General features: G+C 42.7%; 1 protein-coding gene across 2 annotated transcripts; it reads left to right on the top strand.

Moving 5' to 3' along the window:
- The first annotated feature begins 5,276 nt into the window (after positions 1-5,276).
- Positions 5,277-6,395, top strand: LOC147456549 (uncharacterized). 2 transcript variants are annotated; one of them, XM_086515501.1, is made up of 3 exons: positions 5,474-5,548; positions 5,628-5,664; positions 5,800-6,395. In XM_086515501.1, the coding sequence occupies exons 1-3, from the start codon at positions 5,489-5,491 to the stop codon at positions 6,075-6,077; spliced, it is 375 nt and encodes a 124-aa protein (XP_086371627.1). In that variant the 5' UTR covers positions 5,474-5,488; the 3' UTR covers positions 6,078-6,395. The 2 variants fall into 2 exon arrangements, 1 of the variants encoding a protein (XP_086371627.1); XR_015188520.1 differs by lacking the exons at positions 5,474-5,548; positions 5,628-5,664 and adding an exon at positions 5,277-5,408 and having other exon boundaries at positions 5,800-5,936.
- Positions 6,396-12,447: the final 6,052 nt, after the last annotated feature.

The raw sequence follows: 12,447 nt of genomic DNA, 5'->3' as shown, positions 1-12,447 counted from the left end.
TGGAGTGGATACTATACATTGACATGTGGTCATTATTATCATTTAGTTTGTCTTATTCGTTTGATGCAAAACAGTAGTCGATGCACAATCTGTTCACAAGATATTCCACAAGGAATATATATTATGTTTGGCATGGTAAAAAAATATAAATTCAAGCAAGCACGTCCAGATACCCCTAGCACAATTAGAAATCTGTTTGATGAGCAAGATGTTGCTTTAGGGCAACATAATTGAGATCGATAACCTATGTACTATCGCAAATATGAATCATTGTAATTACTCAAAACACATTTGAATACAAGGTCTTTTACAATGGTTTTTGACATTTACTCATTCTACTCTCAAGCTATATTGAATCAGTTGAGTTGTTATCTGGTTCTAAGTTTAAGTGTTGTGGTTCTCCTTGTAATTCAACCTCCACATCTATTATCAAATTCTCTTCTATTTCATCTACAATGCATTGAGATACACCAACATTGAACTCTTCTCGTCTTTGTTTTGACAAATATACAACCAGGTTGGCATTTCCTCCTCATAGTCAGCACTTTCGATGTGATTCAATATCTTTTCGTTGCAATACATATACACTAATTTTTCTGCTCTGTCTGCTAATAGTCTGTTGCGAATAGTGCTGTGAAACATAGTTGTACATACTCTAGTTTCTCTCTGAACTTGAATTTGCTGCATATTGTGCGAGTACTTTCATTGCAAGGGGACGTAAGATAGAGTAATGCTCTCCACCATTCATCATCCACCACTTCCATGCAGGTTGCTCTTTTGCCATTACCTGTATAAAATCATTCGCAAAAGGACCTTCTTTTAATCTAAATGCACTCATTTCTTTGATGCAATCAATTCGGTCCTGAATGTTGGAGTAGAACGTGTTGACCACGTGATAGAAATCGCCTACCACCTCTGTATTGGACGTCAGATCTAAATTCCAATACTCTAGATCGAGCATGTAAGCCACGCTATGGAGTGGACTGTGAGCGCTCTTCCACCTTGCATGAAAATACTTAGCCAAAAATTTTCGTTGTTTGCCAGAGAATAGCAATCGCCACTCCTTCTCTACTACAGACTCTTTCAGCTCTTTAGGATTTTCAAGACCTATTGGACTGACCACCATGTCATCCACACTTTGCCCAAGTTTGACGCCCTTTGATCAAGATTGCGGATCGCAAACATAAAGGCATCATTACATGGTATGCATCCATTACACTCCTCCACCAAGCAACCTTGTTTACATTGCCACATAGATATGTAATTTTATCTTTCACTTTTTCTTTCTGCTCAAGTTGCCATTCATCAAAGGCCGCGCAATTGAATGTGTCAATCACAATACATTTATTACAGAGAAGTGATTCCAAGGTATAAAAGTGTGTGCAGAACCGAGTCTCAGCATCACTGACATGTGCATCCTATACAAATCGAGCACTCTTTGTCGTTTCAAGATAAATTTCACAACCTGACGTGCTGTATCAATTATTTTGGCAAACCATGTGGTTTCTTCGTTAGTGTACTAATCTTTCAGCACCAAGTTCAAGCTGTGCGTATTACAACCATTGGCAAAAATGTGTGCAAAGCACTTCTTTATTAATTTACTGGCGTTTTTACAATTCTTTGCGTTGTCCATGACTACTTGAACGATATGTTCAGCATCAATTTCTTTAATTACATTAATCAAGACCTCAAAAATGTATTTCCCACTTTTAATTGCACCAGAACTATCGCCTTTATAAACGTTTCTCCCCTTGGACAAACTAACATTACATTGATCAGCAGTCTTCTCTGAACATTTGACCAGCCAATCACTCACAATCGTACATCCTGAAAGCGAAATATTTCCAAGTATTATTTTGCCAACACGCTCTTTGACTTCGATGTAACATTTGTCCAAGAAAACATTTCTTATCGTGTGATAAGAAGGAGCTGAAAATCCTGGACCAAACTCACCGATTTTCTTCCAAGCAACCTTCCAATGATTGTTTTCTACCATGACCAAAGCACTTACAATAAAGAATATTGCTTTGGAGAGTGTTGTTTATGCTTCTTCTAGAGACTACACTCGAAAGCTTTGATGTAATGATTTTTGACGCATTTGACAAAGTCTACCTTCATTGTGATGTTTAAAAGGAACACTGCATGGAATTTCCTCTCCTTGCGCAAGTTGTCCTCCAAGGTTAGTTAGCGTCACTACAGGATCTGCGGAGTTATTATTTGGCTCTGGGAACTCTTGACTCGAAGGCACGTAGCTATATCTGTTGTCTCTTGCCATCCTTTTTGGCGAGCCCTTCTCTCAAACGCTTTGCAACTGTAGGTGCCTGAGAATGTTCACATTTCTTACAACTGTTTTTAGCGCTCCATATATCGGCCGCATATGTTGTGAGCATAATCCCACTCTTTGCCAGGAGCTTTTTTGTTCTTTGGCTTCTTCGTACCACTTGTGTCCACATTTTGTTCCATTGCTTTTAAATTAAAACTGAAGAAAAAAGAACAAGATGTTCATTTTTTGAAACATTTTTCTTATTTTCAATATATATTATAATTTAAAAACCATTGAATATGAAAGTAACCATGATGCACAATATGAGATTTTCAATGCACGCTAGTCAATCCACATATTGATCACCTATATTGTGAGCAACCATACACATTGCAATGTAGTCTATGCATGGCATAATAACTATAACAATGCTATGAATCCCTCTATGCAATTATTATTACAATGATTATTTATATGTCCACTTTGATTTGCAAACAATAAGACACATCTAATTTCATTTGCTACGAAAAAACAAACGAAAACAATAAAATGTATGATTGGTCATTTCATGCACTAATAATCTATCGTAATAGATAATGCACTCTCTGTATAAACCAATGCATGAACTAACGCAAATAAATCTTCAATATAATCAGTCAATTGAGGACTACTTGTACCCAGTGAAGGATTGTAGCCCATCCATGCAACCAATTCAATATATAAAAGCTATTTTAATCCAATCAAGGATTATAGCTCTTATATTGTAAATCAACTCAAATGCAAGACTTCAAGGATCTTTATATGCGCGGTATACTAGTAGAGGACATCCGACCCTTGACTATCGACTCATCATTTACATATGCTCATCTTCTAAAACCAATTACAGCACTCATTTGGACCAATGGCTTCTTCGCAATGAGCATGATTCTCCATGTTTTCAATTGTGTTGGTTTCGTACCTTTATGTCAGTAAACAAATTAGAATATTTTAGAAGTGGTTACCGAATTAAGAATCACATTCGGCCCAAAAAAAGGACCCGTGACTCTGTAACCTTAGGTCAATTCACAAGAAGATGACTATACCCAACACTCGGATACACTTCCCAAGGATTTGCCTAGCTAAAAGAACGGGGTTAGCACACTATTTACTATATATAATTACTCCCGCCGGGCTTTTTTATTTTTCCAACGGGCCCGCCAGGCTACTACATATACCCGACGGGCCCGTCGTGGAAATGAAAAGGCCTAGCGGGCCCCGCAGGAAAATGAAAAATCCCAGAGGGCTAACTGGCTCTATAGGTTTTTACAGGTCAAAATCAAAGTCACGTTAACAATTAATGTGATCACGTGATTTTTTTGTGTAAATACTAGAGTTATCTACGTAATCACCCGATCATAATTACGTTAATGAAATCCCTGCTTCACATTCTAGGTATCAAAACTTTGATCTTCCCATTATAAGCCATGAACATTTTCATTATCAATGGCACGAAGGGAGAAACCAAGCTCGTCCAAAAGCCCTAAATACACATACCTTCACAAGGAAAGAGAGGGAGAAAGAGCGTGTGGATGCCCCATTCATTATGCTAGAGAGAGAAAGAGGATGATTATTGAAGGATCTCGAACCTTGCTACTCATCACCCAATAGAGAAACCTATAGAGAAGTTGAAAACAAGAAAGTTCTCTCTGTAGACTGTAGTCACCCTTTAAAGCACTTAGTGTCTTTGTACGAGGTCACAACAAGTGAATAGGAACACTAAAGAATCCCATTAGATAATTGGCCGGAGGGGGGATTTTGCACCATATGTCTCCCCTCCTTGCTCCCAGGTATATGGCTTGCCGCTATCTATGTACAAGGTGAAAATAGAGAGTTGTTTGACTAACCATTCTTACTAGATGGATACTTTAAAGTTTTGTTCTTGGCTACTTTGAAGTTTTGTTGATCTAAGTATTGATTGGTTACAAGAATCTTTGCTGGTTTAAAAGAAGAGACATCACTTGTAAGGGATAAGGGAGAGGGACATGTCTAGGGGAGGCAAGAAGGCATCGTGATGTTGAGAGCCGTTCACCTAACGCCTCTCAAGTAAAGCCAAATTGTAAAACATTCAATAGGCTAACATATGCTATAGCTTTGTGTCTACATGAGAATGGTTTGTATGGACGAATCTATATTTACTAATGTATGATTTATGAATTAGGTTAGTTTCACACCCAACCCTTAAACATATTTTTGTTTTAGCTTCATATTGGCTAGTTTTATGGGATTGCCACCCACACGCCCACACTCATATGTTGTAGGGGTTGAGAACCAATAACCGACGCATTTACAACCCCTCACGTTTATCATTAGGCCAATGAACAAATCTTATAGATTTCACCCTCTTTGATAACACGTTTTCTCATGCCCTATTGCTAATGACATGGTTAGTTTGAATTTCATTGAGCATAAAATGAACCGTTGCAATCTACTAACATAATATGGCGAAAGGGGGAGCCCTTTGCACATGTCGCAATCTACGACCTGAAGGTTGAAGACTGAAGTCGAAAACAAAAACAAGCCCCTTTACACGCTATAAAGAGGGAGAGAGAGGGGGGAGAGAGAGAGAGGCCGCCGAAGGCGGCTGGCCATACTAGTAGAGCAATATATGTATGTGCTTTCGTTGCGACGGATGCCTCTTGGGGGGGGCACTCACGACCAATCAAATTCCTCCATATAAGCATGTCCGTTATGCTTCCGAGGTGCCCTTACCTTATAAATTACCCCCATGTTCCTATAGAGAAGGCGTCTGAAATTAGGTCCCAAAAATGGTAGCAATGAGAATATTACAAATTGCCAAGGCCAGACCTGACCGTTTTGATGGAGTAATTGACCGCGTTTTCCCACGTAAAACACAAAATTGAGAAGTGGACTGGCTTTGTTCCGTTGAAGATTGAGAGAAGTGATTACCGTCTAGGCTCTACAGCATCACGTACTTCATTAGCTGCTGAGTGCTCTCTCTCTCTCTCTCTCTCTCTCTCTCTCTCTCACACACACACACACACACACACACACACACACAGAGTACGCGCGCGATGCAGCAATAAAGAGTTATCGCAGTAAGGGGTCATCCACTTCTCAAAGGAACAGCATAACAAGCATTGTCCAAGTGGGTCTCTCTCTCTCTCTCTCTCTCTCTCTCTCTCTCTCTCTCTCTCTGCGTGTATGAGAGAAGCTGGTAGGAGAGCGATGGATAGCATGTGTAGCCTATGCTTGAAGATTTTACTTAGTCGTGAATTGGTGGAGTTGGTAGCGACTGATCGACTTGACGTTCTCTCTTTTATAAAGGTGTGTGTGCGCCCAACACTATTATTACGTCCTTAATCAGAAAGAGCGCCTGCATACGTTCTTCCATCCACAACGTGGTAATGTCTATTTTGATGGAATGCGTTAGAAAGAGAGAATGTGTGTGTGTGTGTGTGTGAGAGAGAGAGAGAGAGAGAGATTGTGGGGTCTTATTATGAGTAAGTGATTTGATGATTCATGTGTGCAATTTGCAGGTCTATCTTTGCATCTCCATCACCATGTGTCTCCCAGCAAGCTGCTGCAAATTTGGGTGCTGTCTACTAATTCTCCTCATCATCTTGCTGGTGGTGTTTGGGCGCGGGTGGATTCATCATGTGACACACACGTGCATCGTCGGCCACTCATTGGCTGGCAAGTGCGGGAATGCCTCGAGCTCGTTGCAGGCGTTTTCTCCAGCCATGGCCCCCTCAGCTCCACCATTTTCACTCAGAAAGATTCTACCATAAAAATTGGCTACAAGCTCCCTGGCTAGTTAATCATTTAGGTGCTTTTGGTGGGGCACATTGATCCTCTTTTGAACCACTTGCGGTACACATCCTTTTGCCATCAACCAACCGCCATCAACCTCGACATCGTATCTTCTCTTCTAGTTGCTAGAGACAGCTCTGCATATGACATTCTCATGTCATTGCCTCCATACTTATTCAACATGGTTGTCACCTCTTGATCTACAAGAGCACCCTTACCCTTCCTCACTAATTGCAGATAGTGCAAAAAATTGTGTCATTTGTATTGCACCCTTTTGTTTGTTAATATACGATCCGCAGCACGCGCACACCATATTGATGAATTTGTCTCTACAGTGATATTGCACAACCTTGTGGCATGTAAGTTTCAAGTGTAGGATTCCTCTCTTCTTCTAAAAGGAAATCTCTAAAGGGCATGGGATAATACAAGGCAGCTTGTTGCATAGGCATAATTCACAAGAAGTTTTAGACAAATTCTCACAATATTTCCCACATTGTTACTTACCTCAACATCATGAGCTTCTGCTCAAGAGGCGTCACATACCTAGCTAGGTATGCGGCGCCTCTTGAGCAGAAGCGCCCGGTGGGGCCAACGGTCCCCTGCCCCCAATCGTACCTAGCTAGGTATGCGGCGCCTCTTGAGTAGAAGCTCATGATGTTGTGCATTGTATGAAAAACACTGAGAAAGACTCCGTTTTCCTACATGAGAAAATTTCTAAATCTTCTTGTGTATGTTGAGCTATGGAGATCAAGAAACCCCTACATATGGGGGATGTGGCACACACGACGGACACAAAGGGGTAACCCCTAGAAGAATTCCACAAATGTCTTAGAATGGCTTGCCCGCTCTTCACAATCCCCTTAGGTGGCAAAATCTAGACCAAGTCTTGTTAAACAAGCCCATGTTAGCCTATGTGAGAGATGTGCTCGGGCCTAAGTGTGTCTCCTTACGAATACCATCATCACATTTCCTCCCCTTGAATAAGTAAAATTTTGGTCTTTTGGGGAAGACTCCACAATCAAAGTGGGGAATTCAACGCTTAGTACCTAGGGGGACAGGGCCAGTAATGGGGTTAATGGGGTCAGGTCCATCGCTTAGACGGGCGACCCCCCAGAACATAATGGGGTTATTTGCGTCAAGACTTTTGTTGCAGGTCGAGCTTGATGATACCTACATATTGCACCCTTCTACTTCCAAAATGCAGCAACACAGGAAAATTGCGCCCGTGAGTGGCTTAAAGGTTTTCAAATTGGGGGTTTTCCTTTACCTAGCACTTCCTCGCTCCCCTTTTGAACTCTCCTCTTCACAACCCTTCCATTAGTACCCCTCACCACTAAGTAACACCCATATTTAAGAGGGGGAGACAATGGGATCACTAGGAGAAGCTCACACGCGAAAGCCGAGAAATTATAGTCGCAAAAAATCAAATCAAAAACTAAACCTAAACACGTACTAAACTTGGAGAGCTTGGGTAATGCATTTAACTTATAATATAATGTTGTAAAAGCGGCTGTGGGTACACAATGCATGCGCGAGTGAGGTGGTTAGTCTATGTGACCCTAAATTCGGATGGCCACATTTCGGGTTCAAATCTCGTCGTGCCTTGTTTTTCTCGCTAACCATGTTTAATACACCTTGCTTTTTTGGCGACGTGGCTCGTCTTTCCCGTTGGCCAGGTTTAGTGCGTCTTGAGATCCCGCCCCTTAGCCCCGACCGTTGATCCCATTACCCCTCCTTGCATTAAATATAGGTGTCACTTAGTGCCATAATAAAGTGGTAAAGTTTTATTATTGTAGAAAAGAATGTACATTAAGCCTCACACTTGCAGAATGGTACAAAAGGCTATCGAGATATGTCTTTTGCTTAGCCATTATTATTGTAGAGTTTGTTCAACCTGGTTTCTCCCTGAGACACAGAGATTACGAGCGTCTCCATCTCTCTCGTCCATCCATCACCTGCATGACCCCAATGTCCAGCAAGACGGCCCTCTGCTCTGCACTCTGCGCCCTGCACACCTGCCTACCCTTGACCATAGTCCGTGCGACACTGCCTCCTGTGGCCATCACGCAAACCCCCATCCCCCTAGTCTAGTCCCTGCACCTTCACCATTTGTGTGCCATGCCCTTTGATCAAAGCAATGCTTCACTTACCATCTACGCTCAGACTACCCGCTACAGACGGGGCCCACGTTGCAAGCCACCGCGAGGGACACAGGTCCTCCTGCATCCGCAGACCCCTTTCAGAGAAGCACGCAATCCCTACCCCGTCTTTGTGTACTGTTGTTGCAAGCATCAGTGCCTGTCTCATCCCGCTCAACACAGAATTCCATCTCGCTTTGTGCCCTCTCTCTCTCTCTCTCTCTCTCTCTCTGCACGTGCCCTTTTTTTCTCCTTAGAGTTGCAAGAGCATCTTGCCAGATTCTCTTTTATGAAGCAGGTCAAAAAAGATTATAGCGACATACTTAGAAATTGTTCTAATATTTAAAAGTGAATGCTTTCCATTCATTGAAGTCTTTGTGTTTTTCGACAGAGAGAACCCTTCCAAGATCTCTTCAAATTAGTTGTTGTAGGGTTTACACTCGAAGGTTTCTTGATTTCCAAGCTTGTTTGAGATAGCAAAATCGAATAATCTGTGTGCAAAACAAAGTGGCTTGGTTATTGCAAACCTTTCCTCCTATAATCAGACCGTTCTTGTAAGAGCAGATCTTCCACTTCTTTTGCACCTATTTGCAAATTTTCCCCGCAAGGCCTAAAGTGATTGGGCAATCCTTGAATAGATGGAGGGAGTCTTCAATTGTTGCTTTGTATCATGCGCATAGGTTTGTGCCTATATCTATGACTTTTGCTTTGATCCCTATTGGAGTGCCCCCCATAGCATCATCCAGATGAAGAACTTCATTGTGCTAGGCCATGGAAAATCCTCGATGTCCCTGTAAGTATTGCCCACTTTGTCTCAGACCCTAGTAGTCTCCACTATTTCATAAGCGACAAAAACCAATTTTCTTTGTACTAAGCTTGATGTATATTCTCTTTGTTTGTGGTAAATAAAAATTTCTATTTATGGACTATTGCCATACTTTCCAGTCAAATTCTGCCTCACAGATATGTGCCAAAACATTACTCAGAGTGGTTAAATACTTTCAACCACTCTATTGGCCAATAGCCTTTCATTCTCGTTGAGATCATAATGGGTATCCAATTGGTGAAAGGGCCTTAGTGAATTCCCTTTGTCAGATATCCTATAACAGCATTAACGAGATCAATTGCCACACTACAAGAGGTTGTGTGCTCTTGTGACGCTGTTAGCGACGGAAATACACTGGGTTTTTATAACCCCCGGCGTCGCTAAAACCGTCACTAATAGCGTCGCTACGAGAGCGTCGCTATAAGCGTCGCTATATGCGTCGCTATAAGAGTCGCTATATGCGTCGCTATAGGCATCGCTATATAGAGACGCTCATAGCGACGGTTATAGCGACGTTTACACAGAAGTCTATAGCGACGCTACAGAACCATAAATAGCAACGGTTATAGCGACGCACGAGAGAAAATTTTTTTGGTGACAGAAAATTGAATGCCCTGCCACCCATCAACCATATTGTACTTGATTCACTTTTTTAAAAAAGTGCAAGGGTAGATAATAGACCCAAAATAGTCACCCACAAGATGCATTGTTTGCAAAATTGACAATTGTACACATCATAGGCAAAATGAATTGATTGGCAAATGTAATAATGACAATTGTACAACATCATAGGCATAAAGAATTGATTGGCAAAATGAACTGCGGTGACAAATGTAATAATATACATGGTTCAAAAAGACGTATAAAATCCGTCTCATGATACATAAGCTATGAGAAACCCTAAACTAATGCTATCTAGCTACGGCTAAACTGACGTCGTCTAGTCAGACGTCTCATCACATCCAAGCGGCGTATCTGTCGGATTCTGCAAAAAAAGACAATAAGACAAGTTTCAGTAAGTATAAACATATAACGACATTTATAAAACAATACAAAAAATAGAAAAGAGTAAACCCTAATACTAACCATGCCGCCGCGAGAACTGAGAATGTCCATCAGGGCGTTTAAGCCCTTCTTGCCTGCGTACTCGCGCTCGTACGGTGTGGGATCACGTCCTGTCATCGACCACTGTCAAAACATACAAAGATTTCATTATGTTAGAATTAAAAAACTCATAAACCCTAAACTATCGAACATAAAGAGCAATGCGAAAACACTTACAAAATCGGCCTCAAATGATGCCCATCCACCGCTCTCCAAGTGGTGCGAGCTCCCTGCCTCTACTCGCGCTCTGGCTGCATCCTTTTGTTGCTTCCACTTGTCGGGATTCTCGCGCGCTGCTTTCTTCGCATTCTTCCAATCTTCTTTGGCCAGCCAATCTGGCCTGTTCCACCCATGCTTGATTGCTTTTTGCACTTCGGAACACTTGTGTTTGCAGTATTCGCGCATTCGAATCTTCATCAGGTCTTCATTGAAGCGCTGATCCCGTGTTGGAACGGGAAACTCATCATGAAGTATGCTGATGACTCTGGCTTTTAAATCACTTGGTACTTCACTCCATTTGTTTAGTATGTAGTGTCTAAACAGCTGAGAGCAAAGACCACCCATGCGCGAGATCACCTTCTTGCCGTCATCATCCATGATGATGTCGCCGCTGAAGTCGACGGAGTAAGGCAAGCCCTCTGGCCGGTGACGCGTGAACCTGGGTGTCCCGGCAGGGGTCTCTAGCGGCGTGTCGATGGGGGTACGGACGTCAGGTGTCTCCACCGGCGTCTGGGCCCCGAAGCGAGGAGTGTCAAGTGGGGTGGCTCCTGGCGGAGTAGGTAGAGGTGTGTAGCTGCTAGGAACAGTCAGCCGCGCAAAACCTGGCGTAGATGGCGATGCTGTGGCTGGTGTGGGGGCGGGCAAAGAAGGGGAAGGTAAAGAGCCTCGTCGAACACGAGGCGGTGTGGAGGCATCGGCGGCGGAATCCCCACAACAACCGCCACCGCCACCACTAGAGCGCCGGTGTCTAGACGAGTGTGAAGATCGTCTCGTCGACACCGAAGCTTCGGAGCGCGCCGAATGCTCCGAAAGAGAGGGAGATGCGGATGGAGTAGGAACGCGCGATGATGCGCCAGAGCGATGACGCTCCACGTACCACTGTCTCTGCTGCGGTGACAAAGAAGAAAGAAACTCCTCATCATCCATACCTGCATTAAACACACGAATATTTAAACTTAATATTGAATGAATAGAGTAGACAATGACGCAAAGACCATTAAATACAATGACGCATATAAATACAATGACGCAATGAATTGAGTGATAGAAGAGGCAAGTCGAAAACTCAGAATTTTCAATCAAAAGATGTGAGCGCGAGTAGAAAAGAGCGTTATACACCATGGAAGGTACTTAGAGAGCCAGAGCTTTTACAACACGGAGCAAAATTGTTCAAATACAATATTTGTGGCTTAAGAGATCTCTCTCTCATCCACCACAGGATCTGCATCAGAGGAACGTCGTCGACTAGACTGTTCAAATTTTGCCATGATTCCACAATCTTGAGTAAAACACTTTTTGTCGATCCGTTCCACCCTAAAATGTCGACCTTTACACCATGCTGCTATGTATGACTTATACTACAACGAACAAAGATTATGAGTGGCCGTTCGAACGTTTAGAAATAAAGTCACTAGCTAGTCGTACATTGCAAACTTACCTTGGTCGCGCAACCCCGAGAGTACTCCCACTCTTCCTCAGTCACTTCGTCACCGCATTGTTGTGCGCTTTTCAATTGGTTGTGCAACCATATTAAGCTCATGAATGTTGGTAGGCTCTCCAGACCCGTCGGATAGTGCATCGGTGGTCGTCTTCCCCGTCTCCACTCGATTCGTGCCCTTTGTCGCTCTTGCTTTGCATCCTGATATTGTGAAATCCACTTTTGCATCACTGGATTGTGAAGCATGCAAAATCGGTTGATTTTAGCCTCTAGATCTTCCGTCATCTTCTTCTCAACACCAAGATTGCACATGACAATCCCAGATATGCGCTCATCATCTATGGTTCGCCATAGCGTGTCCCGAGCTTTATCAAATCCGTCTAGCCACTCTCCAATGTACACTAGGGACTCTGAGACCAACCAACCTTCTGCCATGCTACCCTCCGGACGTGCCTTTTGATGCACATATCCCTTAAGCGTTTTCATGAAACGTTCTAAGAAGAACATCCATCTGGAATGAACTGTGCCAGCGATTTCCACCTCATCAACTATGTGAACAAGAAGATGCACCTGAATGGTTAGCATGGTAGTAGGAAAATGTTTCTCAAACATGCACACAAGCTCCGCAGCATTTAGTTTGGCGAATGGT

The sequence above is a fragment of the Adiantum capillus-veneris genome, chromosome 6, assembly GCF_014529385.1.
Source record: "Adiantum capillus-veneris isolate H3 chromosome 6, ASM1452938v2, whole genome shotgun sequence".
In the NCBI taxonomy this organism is placed as follows: domain Eukaryota; kingdom Viridiplantae; phylum Streptophyta; class Polypodiopsida; order Polypodiales; family Pteridaceae; genus Adiantum; species Adiantum capillus-veneris.
The sequence above is the reverse complement of the archived record's forward strand: the minus strand, read 5'-3'. Positions and strand labels throughout refer to the sequence as shown.